Source organism: Salarias fasciatus, chromosome 22 (genome assembly GCF_902148845.1).
Source record: "Salarias fasciatus chromosome 22, fSalaFa1.1, whole genome shotgun sequence".
NCBI classification, from domain to species: domain Eukaryota; kingdom Metazoa; phylum Chordata; class Actinopteri; order Blenniiformes; family Blenniidae; genus Salarias; species Salarias fasciatus.
In genome coordinates this window covers 4006129-4021686 of record NC_043765.1, presented here as the reverse complement: position 1 = coordinate 4021686, position 15558 = coordinate 4006129, and the positions used below count along the sequence as shown (strand labels likewise).

General features: G+C 45.7%; 2 protein-coding genes across 4 annotated transcripts in view; one reads left to right on the top strand and one right to left on the bottom strand.

Moving 5' to 3' along the window:
- Positions 1-773: 773 nt before the first annotated feature.
- Positions 774-12869, bottom strand: skic2 (SKI2 subunit of superkiller complex). The gene is made up of 29 exons (XM_030120494.1): positions 12761-12869; positions 12324-12442; positions 11982-12103; positions 11515-11632; positions 11249-11363; positions 11074-11148; positions 10921-10974; positions 10491-10651; positions 10172-10327; positions 9910-10055; positions 9628-9774; positions 9377-9461; positions 9187-9293; positions 8953-9099; positions 8772-8868; positions 8469-8681; positions 7724-7834; positions 7400-7511; positions 7175-7293; positions 5747-5878; positions 5520-5657; positions 5335-5439; positions 4708-4843; positions 4481-4607; positions 4177-4387; positions 3166-3276; positions 1899-2117; positions 1439-1579; positions 774-1223 (listed from the first exon to the last, which is right to left on the bottom strand). Exons 1-29 carry the CDS (start codon positions 12771-12773, stop codon positions 1023-1025), a joined length of 3738 nt encoding a protein of 1245 aa, XP_029976354.1. The 5' UTR covers positions 12774-12869; the 3' UTR covers positions 774-1022.
- Positions 12870-13047: 178 nt separating this feature from the next.
- Positions 13048-15558, top strand: part of nelfe (negative elongation factor complex member E) — an 18077-nt gene continuing 15566 nt past the window's right edge. For 2 of the 3 annotated variants that reach the window (XM_030120504.1, XM_030120503.1), the window contains exons 1-6: positions 13048-13091; positions 13363-13447; positions 14300-14369; positions 14711-14856; positions 15049-15123; positions 15470-15507. In XM_030120504.1, coding sequence (XP_029976364.1) covers positions 13373-13447; positions 14300-14369; positions 14711-14856; positions 15049-15123; positions 15470-15507 — 404 coding nt within the window. In that variant the 5' untranslated portion in view covers positions 13048-13091; positions 13363-13372. Of the gene's footprint in view, positions 13096-13362; positions 13448-14299; positions 14370-14710; positions 14857-15048; positions 15124-15469; positions 15508-15558 lie in introns of all 3 variants that reach the window. The other variant, XM_030120505.1, reaches the window with a different exon arrangement.

Here is a 15558-nt window from a genome sequence, read left to right as displayed (position 1 = left end):
GACACACACACTCATGCTCAGACCTTCAGGCTACTTACAGTCACAAATCAACCTGCAGGAGCAAAGCGGAGTCACTGGAAAACATCCACGCTCAGGTAGAACATGCAGGCTCCACACAGAAATGCCAGGTGAGATTGTAAACCGTACAGAAACATAAAACATGACTAGTTAGGAGCATGGCAGGATGTGGACAGAAGAAACTAAATACAACTAACTACATGAAATATGATGAACTACCAGAGCTGATTAAAGCTCAATGACTTGACGAGAAGCATGTGCAGTAATCCTAACGAGGGAGCGACGCTGCTGAGAGGAACTATTCACATTACAGAGCTCTCTTCTATATGTTGGCATAAACTCACTCCTGAATGTGGCCCAGAACGTCCTTTTACACAACACGATCTTAAGATGTCCACATTTTCACCTTCATTAACCTTTTTTTATTCTGTTCTTAAAGAACAGAGACACCGGAGTCAGATTCCTGGGTTTTGTGAAACATTAAATACAGTCCTGATCAGAGGATTTCTCCATGAACATCTTCAACTTACACTTAGAATTTAGAATTAGAAAATAGAATTTTCTCTCATATGAACAGTATTTAGATTATTTTAGCCTCATATTACCATCTCTGTTTATGCCTGTCTTTTTAGATTGATAAATACAATTGAACTGCTTTGCATAAATAGCAGAAATCAGGAGGTCAGAAAGTCAAACGAGCTCTGAAGGATGCAAACAAACAACACAGAGAACGTTTTTTCTTTTTTTTTTTTTTATTACTGTACAATAAATTACAATCCCGGTTTCATGTCGGTCCCTGCTGTCTGACATTTGGTCTGTAGGTTAAAAATCAGTCCCTCCTTCACATTTGAGATTGTTCATGTAAACATCAACATGTTTCTGTAGGCACTCATCATGCACGCCGTCTCCACCTCCTCCATGCATCTCCATCGCGCTCACACCTTTCGCACTTGGCTGCAGGCACTTGGGCTCGCTCTCACATCCTCCTCCTCCGCCACCTCGCCTCAGTGGGTGTAGAGCGAGGCGGTGAAGACGATGTCCCTGCGGATGGCGAGCGAGGCCTTCTCCATCTTGCTCCCCAGCACGGAGTCTCCCACGATGCGGGCGGCCTGCCGCACCTCCTTCAGCACCTCGTCCAGCCGCTGGATGCAGCGGACCACCGTGCCCTCCTGGACGTCCGTCAGCTGGGCGATCTCGGCGAACGGCTGCGGGGAAGCGGGACGCCAAGTCAGTTTCTCTGAGGAAGTCCGCCTCAGGTTTCCCGCAGGAGGAGATCTTCACTGACATTTGCGCCATTTGGCATGAAGACAGGAGTGAAGAAATGCTGATATCTCCTGACTTTGACTTCTTTGCAACGATCTGTCATTTACTCAAAATGAATAAATCAATAGAAAACAGAAGTATCACAGGTAACCCTCACCATGCCTCTGGCCCAGCAGTACACCACCTCCGTCAGGCCAAACTTGAACTGGCCGACAAACTCCTCAGCTGTCTGCGGGATCCCACAATCCATCTGGAGCTCGCCAATACGCTTCGCAACCGAGAGCACACGGTCAATGCCCTGAGGAGGAGGAGGAGGAGGAGGAGGAGGAGGAGGAGGAGAGAGAGACTGGTGAGAGGATATAATAAAAACTGTCTCATACACACTCACACACTCTTAGTCCTGAGGAGTGACCGGTCGTGTAACTGTCATCCACGTTCAGAAAAATCTGTCTCACAAACTGCAGCGTGGAGTTTCTTCTCTTCGCGGTGCAGAAGGTCGCAGCCAGAGCGACTCAGATCATCACTAATTCAGCACTCACAAAGCACTTTCATGTCCGAGCAGCTCCAAACACACACACACAGAGCGAAGGAGAGAGTGTGTGACTGTCGGCGCTCACCTCCTGCAGCGTGTTGGTGATGTGCGGCTCCACCTGGGTGTTCTGGGTGAAGACCAGGCAGGACAGCAGGGCGGCGCTCTCCTCGGGGGCCAGCGGGCTCAGGACGTTCTCGAACAGCAGCTCGGTGAGCAGCAGCTCGTGGCTGCTGATCTGACAGGCCACCCGGCCCTTCAGCTGCACCGCCCCGCTGCCGTCCACGTACTGGAGGGACTGGAGCACCTGGGGGGGGGGGTCTTCACTCAGCTTACAGTCAACCATTCATCTCAGATATCTCTGCATCTCCAGCCCTCTTTTCTTTACGTGGTTGATGTTACGGAGTCTCGACTAGTTTAGTCTGGATCGTGTTTAGTCAGAAACGCTTCCTGTTGAGCCTCAGATTATTTTTATGTTTTAACATCCTCTCAGAGCGGAGGTGTTTCAGACGCATCGTTCCTCCCACACGCCTCAATCTCATGCATCATCATCACACAGCTCTGCACACATGCACACACACACACACACACACACACACACACACACACACACACACACACACACACACACACACACACACACACACACACACACACACACACACACGTGTCCCAAAACATGAGGCTGAGGTAATCGGTGACTATAAAGTGTTAAACTCTCAAACAGGCGTTATTACAGAAAACAAATGTAGAACAGATTCTTCTCTTAAAAGTCTTTGAAAACATTGAAAGCTTCATCAGGCCGTCACTAAAACTAATGAAGATTTCTGGATGAGAGGAGAAAAGTTAACCTAACTAAATTAACCTAAAGCAAACACTAAACTATTAGCGAAAAACTAGCTCCATGTATATCAACATGAAGTTCTTCCTCTTTGCTAAGGATTAGTATCTCCAGTTCAAGATTTGATTATCTTAAAAATATTTTTAAAAATGTGGAAAAACTGTGCTTGAAGACAGAGACCCAGTGGAAGTGCTGATATTCATTAGAGAAGTTGTCTTTTAGGGGAGATTAAAGCCTATTTAGAGAATTTAAGTACTATACATATATATAACTGCTGAAGGACTGTAAGTAGTTGACTATTTGTGATATTTGTCCATTGTTTTTAAGACACGAGGTTGCCTAACTGGTCTGTAATTTTGTAGCTCTATACCAACATCACGAGAAATAGAGCATTTAGTTATGAGTAAAGACCTGTAAATATCATTCATTTCTTCAGTGATTATAGAATTCCAACTAAAGACTCTTCAATATGAGTTTTCCTGCTGAAAAAAGCAGAAGCAGCTGGGATTCAAACCTTGATCCTCTGGTGGTACTCGGGCAGCAGCGTCAGAGACTGATCCGACACCAGGAACATGAGCTGCTCCAGCTCCTCCTCCACCTTCATCCTCTCCTGAACCCGAGCAAACTGAAACACACACAGGTTTCTTCATTTTCAGCGTGCGGCGGCAGAGCTGCGGCGCCTGGCTCCATTTCAGAGTCACCAAGAAAAAAACCCAACAAAAAACAAAACAAAGAGCGCTGCAGCGGCACGAGACGAGCTCGCATCGTCAAGCATCGATTTCTAATCCCCACCACGTGGAATAAAGACACACGGCGGCTGTGAATGTAGGCCGATAAGAGGCTGCAGAGCTCCTTATCACGCAGAGTAATGAGAGCGCCGGCGCGTGTGTGAGATGGCTCCAATAACACACACGCTGCCGGAGAGACGGCGGTGAGCTGCAGCTCCAGCGATTACAGAAACAGCTGAGCGTCTCACATCTGATCTGCTGGAGAGACGCTGCGGACAACACGAGTATTATTACTGTGAAATTAAAGAAAATTAGGGGAAGAGATGAGAAGGAAGGTGTGATGGGAAAAGAGAGGCTGTGATGCTGATCAGCTGCGTGGACGGATGTTTTTATCAGCAAACACTGTGGGATACATTTAAAACATAAGATATGAAGTTAATTTGACGGTGAAGAAGAACAGATGCACTGATTTTACACAGAAATCTTCAAATCTCACTAAAGTCCTGTAACCAGTACAAACACATCATGACGCTTCTGCAAAAAAGTGAAAAACACACTGCTGGATTTCACATCTGGTATGTGAATGAGAGGCTAAAAAAATACATAAAGAAGAAATTCAACTGTTACAGAGGCTAAAATGACTAAATCAGTGTGTTGTGTTAGATTATCAAGTGAATTATCTGCAGATTTCTGCTGCATCAGAGCAACGTGTTCGCTCTATTAACAAACAGAGGAGAGAAGTCTGTGAGACACATCGGTTAGACAATACACACACACACACAGACACAGACACACACCTGCTCTGCGAACGTGGGCGAGTGGATGCAGTTGAACTCCTTCAGACTGTCCCGCAGCGCGTGGATCCTCATCCAGCTCTCCACCACGTCCACGCTCTTCAGCTGGAGGTCGTTGACGGGGTCGAGCGAGGCCAGGCCGCCGGGGTTGGCCTCGGCCAGTCGCAGCAGCTCCTGCGTTGCCGTGGAGATGGCTTGGCCGGGAGGGTCGTGCCTGAGGACGAGGTGAGGTGACAGGAGCGTGAGGCTGGAGAACGCAGGCGGTCGGCGCGGCGTGGCGCGGCGCCCGACGGCGACGTTCACACACTTGAAGCGCGGCTGCTGCCTCTTGTTGTAGTTGTCGATGATCCGGTCCGGAATGACCTTGAGGGTTTTCACCGTGATGGCCGAGATGTCCTGGAGCTTCAGCTTCTTCACCGTGTGGCTGCAGGGACCTGGAGGACGAGACGGAGCAGCAGAAAAGGGTTTTCCACCGAGAGCCTGAAGACACTGAACACAACGCGATGAAGGTTTGAGGGAAACAGGCGCCGACACCTTCAGGGATGAAGAGCGCCGTGTTGTACAGGTGAGGGAAACTCATGTGGTCGGCGCCTTGCTCCTCTCCTTCCTCGTTGCCTTTCTCACAGATAACAAGAGCTGTGAAGGTGCGATTCACAGAGTCGCTGGACACCTGGAACAGACAGAAAACGGAGGGAGAGGTCAAGAGAGAGAAGGAAAAAAAAACAGGAGAAACTATTTTCATAGATGAGCTGAAATTATAACAGGACTCTGATACTTTATTTAGAATCCGTTTACAAGCCAGACCAGGCTGAAAAGGCTCCGCATAACCTCACATCTCAAACTGAAGCGACTGCAGCTTAAGTTGTTGAACTTGTGAAGCAGAAGCTTCACCTCCTCCTCCTCCTCCTTCAAGCTGCCAGTAAACAGACGAGTGTTTACCTGTCAAAAGCTAATCTGGAGAGGGAACTGGGAAGGAAAACATCTAAAAATATGTTTAATCCCTCAGTGTGTTTACAACATCCATACTACTTCAGATTTACATTCACACAACACGAAACCGATCCCACCAACAGCCCAGCCATGAAGGCGATAATCCAGGATTAAAGCAGGTGATTGAAGTCCAGTGCATGGCTGTGCTGATGGGTAAAAACCCCCTGGTACCTGCAGGATGACTCCTAAAGCGTTGAGGTGCTGCTTGTTGTTGACCACGACGACTCGGCCCACAGACAGAGCTTTCAGCCCGTTCACAGACTCCAGGATGGCCCGCTGCGACAGAAACATCACAACGGAGGTCAACGCCAGGCCCACTGAGGCTTGTGCACGTGCTCGTGCACGCGCCAGCGAACCTGAAGGGTGTCCATGGTGGTGCGCAGCTCCGTCACGGTGTGGTAGTACGGCAGCAGGTCGGACAGCTGACCCTCCGTGTCCAGGACGGGGAGAGACGAGCGCGCCTGCTTCAGCTGGTTGATCCTCTTCTCGGTGGCCTGCAGAGAGGAGGAGACCACCGCTCATCCATCGTGACTTCAGGGGAAACGCGGGATGGAGAGTGAGGACGGAACGAGAGGCGGCTCACCTGAGTGTCCCTGTGGCTCTCGGAGAAGCTCCGCCTCATCATGTCGGTCACTCGCAGCGCCTCGACTCGCAGCAGGTTCAGGATCATGGTGTAGGTCAGTCTGAACTGAGACTGCAGGACGGTGGGTTTACCCTGAGACGAACAACAGGAGCAAGGCTCAGTCACTTCCGTTTACTCACACCGTTATCAGACTGCACTTTTCTTCTGTGTGTTTTTAGATTTCTGACCCTTATATACATTTGGAATAGTGAGAATTGGAAATGTCACACTATTTGAGGCCAAACATGTTCAATGATTGAGATGAATTTTTCACTGGAAACAAAAAAATAGTTTGTGTTCAACTATTAAATACCGTTTTCCAACCTGATGTGTTATTTGCAAAAAGCTAATCCACCACAAATCACAAGGATTTTTCTAGAAATTTGACAGAAACTAAACATATGTATTCATGTATTCACTGCAGAGATGCGCGGATTGCGGTTGCACCCGCGGAGCCCGCGGATAACCGCGGATCGGGCGGATGACGTGTCGAAAAATTAAGATTTTAATGACATTCGGGTGGGTTGCGGTTGAAGCACTCAAATAAAAAAAGCAACATTTTAATAGCCAAAACACTATTCTGCGGATGGCGGGCGGGTTCGGTTTTGAAAATTGATAAAAAATCTTTCGTGCAGGCGGATAGAGATTTTAAGAAGCGGTTGCGGATGGAAAAATGAGCCATCCGCGCATCTCTAATTCACTGTCAGTGATGAACCTAGAAACCATCCTGTGGTTTGATTTCCCTCTGATGTGGCTCATATGTACTCTCGGTGAATCTCGAGTATATTACTGCTGTTCTCTTTATGAATTCCCTCAATCTTGAACACAGTTTTAACCAAGTAATGTACAAAGTCACAGTTGAGTACTTCCACATTTTAGATTATTCAAACCATTTGATCTGCATGTTTACAGCCAAAAACATTAAAAACAGGAGTAAATACATCCAGAAGTTAATAAGAAATGGATACTCTGAAGAGTGTGTTTACTACAAACACACATGTGACGGCAGTCGTACTGGAGGACCACTTTCCACCTGTGGTCATCAGCTCTGTTGATGCCTGAAATAATTTGACACCATCTGTAGACGAGGAGGTTTGGATTTTTCCTGCATTGAAAGGCTAAACGTCCCATCAGAGAAAAGAAAAAAAAAAAAAGGATGAAAAGAGAGTATTTGTGTTGAAGGCCTCACTGGAACCAGAAGCACAGAGGGAGATGGAGTTAAAACAGCCCACTCAGCTGTATCATTAAATGTTAAATGAATAATTCGGCGTGCGACACCTTCCTTGAATCACATCCAAGATAAACAGGAGGAAGAGTCGGTTACCAGGAGACTTCATACCAGACGATATATAAACCCGCGTGGACGGTTTTAAGCACGGAGAGCCTCACCAGCATCATGACGTGCAGATCTGCCATCTCGTGCACGCCCGCCTTGCACAGGATGATGACCGTGCCCGTGGCGTCCAGCCCTCTGCGGCCCGCCCGGCCCGCCATCTGAATATACTCCCCTGGGATAAAAAGAGAGAGAATGAGGGCGATGCCGTCTGTCCCTGGACTCTGGCTCGGCCTCAGAGCTGAAGGAGGAGAACGGATGCTGGACGGAGAGGATCGGACCTGGCAGCAGGTTTCTGAAGCCGGTCCCGTCGTGCTTCCTGATGCTGTCGAAAACCACCGTCCTGGCCGGCATGTTCACGCCCATCGCGAACGTCTCGGTGGCAAACAGCACCTGCAGGAGGAAGAGGAGGAACCTGCAATGTCTTCAAACAGCACCACAATTTAAAACATTTGTTTAAAAACTGACAGTCAAATTTGGACTTGAAATGTAATCATTACAAGATCGTGCAAACAGGAGTGAACATTTACTCAATTTATTCAGCCCTTTCCTCAGAAAGCTTCTGATCTTTTTAAATATATGAATAAAATGAGGCCAAACGTCACCTTCACGAGGCCCCGTGAGAAAAGCATCTCGATGACCTCCTTCAGGATGGGCAGGATGCCGCTGTGATGGACGGCGATGCCTCGCTTCAGCAGGTCTCTCATGAGCAAAATCTGACCATTTCAACAAAAACAGGCCGCTGTTATCAGATTCCCCATCAGCCATCACACCGGTCGACGCAAGTACCTGAACCAACCGTAAGTGGGTAAAACACACCGATTATCTCTTTATCATGGCAGCGGTTAGTGGGTGGAATATATCAGGCAGCCCGTCAACATTCTGCCCTCTAATTTGATGTTTTATGAGAAGAAAAACGAGCCAGTGTGAGGACTGAAGTGAGTCTGACGACGACTGGGTCAGAGCATCTTGGAAATCTCAGCATTGTGGGGCGTTCCCGTTCTGTCAGACATCAGGATTTATCAAAAGTGGTCCGAGGAAAGAGAAGCGATCAGCTGATGGCAGAATCAAGACTCACTGAAGTTGAAATTCCTGCAGAAATCTGAATACAGTCTGTTCGGTTTGAGGGTGTAAATGGGGGAAACTACACATGAATGAAAATAACACTGGAAGACTGATTTGATGTTTTTGCTGACTAATTGTTAGTTTTTCATAAAAACACTACGGCTCACGCTTCTCTCTCTGAAGGACCTGATGCTGGGCTATAATGACATTTTCATGCAGAAGTTGAAATTCTGAGCGTCTGTCAGCTTCAGGAAGTGAACCCTGGGCCGTGCGGCTGCTCGCTACCTGAGGCAGCTGCCGGTCTCCGCCTCGCAGGCGGCTCAGGCTCTTCTGGAAGAAGGAGTGAATCTCCGCCTTCTCCACAGAGGAGGTCAGGTCCATGGAGTCCAGCGAGCGGGCGTTCTCGTCGCAGCGCGTCCGGGAGAAGGTGAAGGCCACCACCGGCGTCTGCTGCCGCTGGGACAGGAAGTGCAGGAGGGTGAGCCACACCGCTCGGTCCTGCGGGGAACACGGGAGAGATGAGGCGGCGGATCGCCGGAGGCGGCGTCTGAGAGGCGCAGGTCGGCGGGGAGGCTGAGGACGAGTCACCTGACTGGCCGTGGTGTTGTGAGAAGTGCTTTTCGTGCCAAAGGACTGGGCGTGTTTGCTGGTTCGCTCCTTCTTGGCGTCGACGGCTGCGTAGTACCTGGGCGGGGCAAACGGACATCTTGCTGTGAACCTGATCGGATCGTGAACCATCTCGTGAAGATCAACACGGACGAAGCTGTACCCTTTAGTGAGGAAGGTTCCAGACGCGTCCACCAGCAGAAACATCTCTTTCTGAGTCTTGGTGCTGTTTCCAGTGTAGAGGTAATGCTCCAGCGGCACCGGCCTCTTCATCGTGCTGATCACATATATGTGCCTCTTCTTTATGCGGCTGTGGGATTTTAAAAAAGGGGCTGATGAACGTTCACTTTTAACAGTTTGAATAAAATAGGGTTGATGCAATGTTTGTCTGCTTTACCCGATCCATTCACTGAACTCCAGCGCGTTGGGCACCGTGGCGCTGAGCAGGATGATGCTGACGTGATCGGGAAGCATAATCAAAACCTCCTCCCACACGACTCCTCTCTGAGGGAAACAGCGACCGAGACACATGAGATGGGAAAAACTCAACCACAGTGTCTGCCTTCATCTGGAGGACGCTCCCCGACCTCGGCGTCGTTGATGTAGTGAACCTCATCGAAAATCACCCACTCCAGGTCTCTGATGACCTCCGAGCCGTTGTACAGCATCGACCTGTGAGAGGAAGCGCAGAGAGAACCGATCGGAAAAGAAAACAATATTCTATTTTACAAAGAGTCAAAGAATCAAATGATGAGTTGAACAGAAGTGATCATCTTTCTTTCAGAAATGCTGAGAAAACATGTGGCTGCTGCAGTAGAATGAAGAGTCTCTGTTGTACCTGAGGATCTCTGTGGTCATGATGAGGCAGGAGGATTCAGGACTCAGCTGGACGTCGCCTGTCAGGAGCCCGACGTCCCCAAACGTGTTTTTAAAGTCTCTGAACTTCTGATTGGACAGAGCTTTGATCGGAGACGTGTAGATCGTCCTGTTGGAAAAAAACCCCCACAAAAATACTCAAACTGCAGAACATTTTTAGCGACTTGTTTTGTGTAGTAAAAGCAGGAAGATGTCATTTGATACAGAAGGAAGCCAGGAGTGATTAAGAGCAGCAGATACTCACCTGGTCATGTGCTTCTGGGACAGAGCGATGGCGTACTCGGCCACCACGGTTTTTCCCGCTGAGGTGTGAGCGGCGACAAACACGGAGTCGTGAGCCTCGAGCCGCAGCACAGCCTGTTTCTGGAAGACGTCCAGCTCGAACGGCCACTGCAGCAGAGCGGGGCGGAGAAGAGAGCCGCTTTGTCACGCAAACACAGATTAACGGACAGGAAACGGACTGGACGCCGCGGCCCGGGGTGCCTGGACGATTCCACAGTTCCCACCTTGAAAGCCGGGTTGGGGATCCGTTTATGGAAATCCTGGCAGGGTGACGTGATGTCCACGGGTATGGCCCATTTCTTGGTGGCCTCTGGGCTTTCTTTTGACTTTGACTGCTGGTCTTTTGATTTCTGCGGCTGAGACGAAGGAGACGCGGCGTCCTGAGGACAGAGGGAGAGAACTGGATTAACGTGAAGCTGGTCTGCAGAGCCATGACTCTAAAAAACTCAATACAAACCAAAAATACTGCACATGTCTAAGCCCTGAAGCTTTTCTTAATGTTCTATACATTTGCAACAAAGATGTAATTAATCATCTTCTTACCTGAATGCCCAGATCTTCCAGACTGTTTGTTCTGGGCAGTTTTGGAGCTTCTTCTCTTGTTCCGTCCTCCTTCTCTTCTGCCTCCGGCTGTAAGTCGCTGATGTCCTCCAGTGTGTCCAGCAGAGACATGAGGTTCACCTCTGGCTTTGTTACTCTGGCCTCTTTAACAGACACAGTTAAAACACAGTTATAACTTATTTATATTTTAAATATGCTAAACAAAACATCAAAAGATCTTGTTGCACAGTTTTCTTGGTCATATGTTGTTGCTCTCTTTCTTCAGCTGGATTGCTCCCTAATTTTTGGATTTTGTTATTTTCATTTATAAATGTGTTTTGTCTTGCTTGGGTTTCTTAGCTAGAAATCTTTTTGTTTGCTTTTCCAATATGTTTGTCTTGTTATTTTTTTATGAGGTAGTGTGACATCTAACCTTTGTCAGTGAAGTCCATCCCAGCTTTAAATCCAGGAGGGACTTTCAGTAAATCTATGAGAGGGGGAAAGAAAAAAGAAAGAAAAGACAAAATGTTAACATGAAAACACAATTTCTGACATGTTTCACATTTCAAATGCAAATAATAAATACCGTTTTCAAAGTCTATATCCTCCTCCAGCTCGGACTTCACCTTGATTTGGTCCAGAGTCAGTTCTTCCATTCCTCCTGTGAAAATCAGCACAAGTACATTGACAGGTGGTGAAAACACAGGAGCAGCAAACATCTGGACACAGCTTTAAAACGGCTTTGAATCATTCATTGATACCGGGGAGAAAGGGGTAGTTGGTATTGCTTCCTCTGAGGCTCTCTGACGGAGGTCCAGGCTGCCGCTGCAGTGACAGCGAGTTCTTGGCTGAGAGGTCAGTGTTCTCCAGGAGCACCTAGACATGGATCAAATGAAGGGAAAGACCCAGGCGGCTGAATCAGGCTCCAGTTTCCATTATGGTTATGAGAAGACTGCACATCAAATCCTGTCAGCAGAAACAGGATAAGAAATTAAGGGGTTAAAAGGGAAAATCGTCATAGTATTACCTCTGTGAAGTCGAGCAGCATCCCGGTGGTTGGATCTCTGACAACAGAGAGGCTAGAATGAAGCGGAGACGGGGTGCAGTTCAGCAGAGAGTCGGCGTTTGTGTTACGATGAGTCACCCTGATGAGGATAAAAACACGGTAAATAACAGAATATCTCCACAAACTACAAATTCACTGAAGAGTCCGATGTTTTCCTACAGTTTCACTTTTTTTTAAAGGTGTTCTTTCTTTTACAGATCATAAAATCCAAATTTGATTCCTCATTCGATAAAAAGGATTTATTATTCTCACATTAGAATAACATATAAACATATAAAGTAATTATGTTGCTCCATACAGATCTGGCGAATCTCATGATCACAGCAACACTCCAACATGGAAACCTTTATAGTGACACTGCACTGTCCCCTGAAACAGGCCATGAAGGACGATTAGCAGACTTTACTCCCTGCAATGGAACAACATACTTTAGAAACTTCTTGAAGGCAAAGTCTGTGCTGTGGATTGGAAGCCAGGCAGGGTCTCTCAAGAACTGCTTCTCCACTTCAGTCTCCAGGTTCAGGCTGGTGGGAGGGAGACCATGTGGGAGCTGTGCAAAGAAATCACAGAATGAATACTTTAATATATACAAGTTTGAATTGTGACCCTTTCAAGGGTGGATGGAAAGGGTTATAGGTCAGAGGCTGCACAGTGCTGGCGTGGTGAACCTCACTAGAAGAGAGAGTCACTGCAGCTACTGTTTTACATTTTATGTATACTTCTTCTTTAGCATTAATACAAACTTTAGGTCACACTGAGCCTGTACTCACAGTGCTCTGTGGAGGTAAAGGCTGGCCGGGCAGTGGATGTGTGATGAGCTCAAACCTGCCGGAGCATCCCATCTCCAGCAGGGACAGGGGCAGGTCTGCGGGGCCCACAGGGGGCACATCTGCACAGAAACAACACAAAGCGCATGAATGCACAGAAACAACACAATTAAATGAGGCACATTCATGCAGGGTGTAACCATTTAAACACTAGCCTTCAGCCTTAGTCCGACATGAGCATGTCATATAATCGATTGCTCACAGAAAAGACACACTGAAGAGATACGGTTAAAACAGTAAATCTCAGAGCTTGAGGCTTTCCTAATGGAGCTGCTGCTCTGTTAGCCACATCACCACAGAGAGCCGGGTCAGGACAATCAAACTCATGTCGATGAGATACAACTAGTCACAAAGATGCTTTGCTATCAAATGTCACTTACGAATTCTTTCCATGGCCCCTTTCTAACAAAAGAAAGCTTTACAAGCTTTAAAGTTGCCGGAGAAGTTGCCACTGTCAGAACGGAAGTTGTTGACAGTGACAACCGGAAGTAGCTACCAACAAGCTAGAAGAGAAACGAAACTCGCTGGGAAAAAAAAAGCACTTCTAATATTTTTGTTATTGATATGGAATGATTTAATCTAAATTTTAATATAAATGTCATTAATTTAAATGTCATAACAGAAAAATATTTTTTTAAATAATTATTTAGAAAACAGCGTTCGCGGCTGTTACGTCATATTCACGCGCCTGTGTTGCCGTTTGTACCTCCGGTGAGTGAATTTTAAAAACAATTAAATACATATCGTCAGAAGTCTTTTGAAACACTTGTTTTGAACAATTCAGCTAGGTGCCAAGAAGTTGAACCACATTTGCATTTTATTGAGCCTCAAAATTGCTTTGTCTTTTGGTGTAAAAAGATTAATTAGCTAACGTGCTAGCTGCAGCGTTAAGAGACCGCGCACTCAATGTTTAGAGTGATTAAATAAAGCAATGCATAATTCAACCTGCACTTACTACAAGCTGCTGTTGTCTGTGTTGCAGTGCTGGCATCATGGTGGTGTTTCCTAGCTCACTGACAGAGGAAGAGGAGGCACTGCAGAAGAAATATGCCAAACTCAAGAAAAAGGTACTTGGTGATCCTCATCAAAAGAGGGAGGATACATGACACTGATTGTTTTTACAGTTATGATCGTGCAAGTTATGTTTACTCTGTACATGAAAAGACATTACCTCGCCTATTTTCATCCTTGGAAAGTGACCGCTCCTTGTCTTTGTGGATACATCTGGTCTGGTACAACATTTTTGCAGGATTTGTTTTATTGATAATTTTATAGCAAACAAAATCTGTAAAGACAAATCACAGTGCTCAAGTTTTCATTTAATGACTGCCTGCTGCTTTTACAATATTCTAGAGCAAGTTTCCATTACTTGTGTTTTATTCTTGCATTTTAAATGACTTCTTATCATCAAAAGATTTTGAGATACTTTTTTGATCCCTTGGGAAATGCATTGAATCTCTTTTTTATATTAATGTACATTTGTGTTGTTTACTTTTTAAAAATTCAATTCTGTTTTTAATTGAATGTTGCTGTGGATAATTATTATTATCGTCCTTGAGAAGGCAAAAACAAACAATGTTTTTAATATTCAGCAGAGACAATAATGTTGCTTTGTTGTTGTTGATTTTGTGTTCCTTCAGCTGTTTCTCTGGTTGTGTTTAGCTAATTCAAGCTTCAGATATTTTCATTAGTGTCACAAAGAAAGATGCCAGTAACTGAGAAATGCAGTTCTGTCACAAAAAAAAAAAAAAAAAAAATTACTCTGTCACCTGATTTCTGCAGATTTTTTTGGGATAGTATAATTCTGTTCTGATGTTTGGATTTGTGAAATATATTTCCAGCCCTGAGATGTGAGTGTAACCTCACAGGAAAACACTGGATTGATAGTGTCTCTCATGTGTTTTGAATTTTCCTTACAGAAAAAGGCGCTGCTCGCTTTGAAGAAGCAGAGTTCAACAAATCAGACGAACCAGAGTGGCTTGAAACGAAGTCAGTGTATTTGATTTTTTGGCTTTTTTTCCCAAGACTCAGAGACATTTTGTGTTCACTTAGCACCCAGAGCATGTGTCAAGTTATGTCAAATGTCTTTCTTGTTTTTCTAACTTTAAGAACTCACTCTGTCATCTGCAAACTGCTGTCAGGCTGCATACATACAGTCATGGAAGCTCACCAAAATTTTCAGAAAGAGATGAAAAAAGATGTTTACAACACATTGGTAAAGATTGGTCTTAACGCACCATCAGTCATTTCATAGTGGAAACTAAATGCTTTGCATTTTCCTGATCATCAGTGCATATTACTGTTTTAACACCACATCTTCTCTGTCGCAGCTCTGTCAGATCAGCCGGTTGTTGACACCGCCACAGCAACAGAACAAGCTAAGATGCTCATCAAATCGGGCGCCATCAGTGCCATCAAATCTGAGAACAAGAATTCCGGTTTTAAGCGCTCTCGAATGCTGGAAATCAAACTGAAGGTGACGTGTTTTAGTATGCAGGCCACAGAATTATATTAACAAAGGATGAAGAACACAATTACTTTGGTGTTTCTGTGGATCTTTCCTCTTGTTTAATCCTACTGAATTAAACAAAATCATGAAGTCTCATATTTCTTTGACAGTTTTCTTTCCTCTAATTCTATTGATTGATGTGTTTGTTTGCTGGCACAGGACCCAGAAAAAGGCCCAGTTCCTGCTTTCTTACCATTCCAGAGGAGTGTTTCTACAGACGAAGACCAACCTGAGGTTTTTTAACATCGTCTCTCTGCTGCTTCTCTTTTTGGATGTTTTTATGTTTCCTCTGAATTCATGTTGGTTTCTGGAATATTAAAGTATTCAGTATTTTTGCTGCAGAATCACAAACAGTGATCAACTGTTGCTGTGAATCACTTTCAACAGAGGAGAGAAAAGAATCAAACTTTTCTTTATGAAAATGTTTTTTAATTTCTTGACTCATGTCCAGTCCTCATCTGTGTTCTTTTAATAAGTGTTAAAACAAGCTGTGTTTGTATAAAATGATACAATTTAAGGCTTTTTGGATCAATATAAATCTAAGCAAATTTGTGTGACTTCATTTTTGTGCTTCTTCTAGTCTGGAAAGAGAGCCCAAAGGAAATCTTTATATGAGAGGTAAAGTCCAAAACCCACTAGGAGAAAGAAGACCAGAATGGTCCAGATCTG

What these genes read in the sequence shown, in the direction of transcription:
- skic2 (XM_030120494.1), bottom strand. An exon ending in CTTTACCTCCACAGAGCACT is followed by an intron (nt 12,104 to 12,323) that starts GTGAGTACAGGC and finishes TTCTTTGCACAG; the next exon opens with CTCCCACATGGTCTCCCTCC. An exon ending in TCACCAACACGCTGCAGGAG is followed by an intron (nt 1,580 to 1,898) that starts GTGAGCGCCGAC and finishes CCTCCTCCTCAG; the next exon opens with GGCATTGACCGTGTGCTCTC.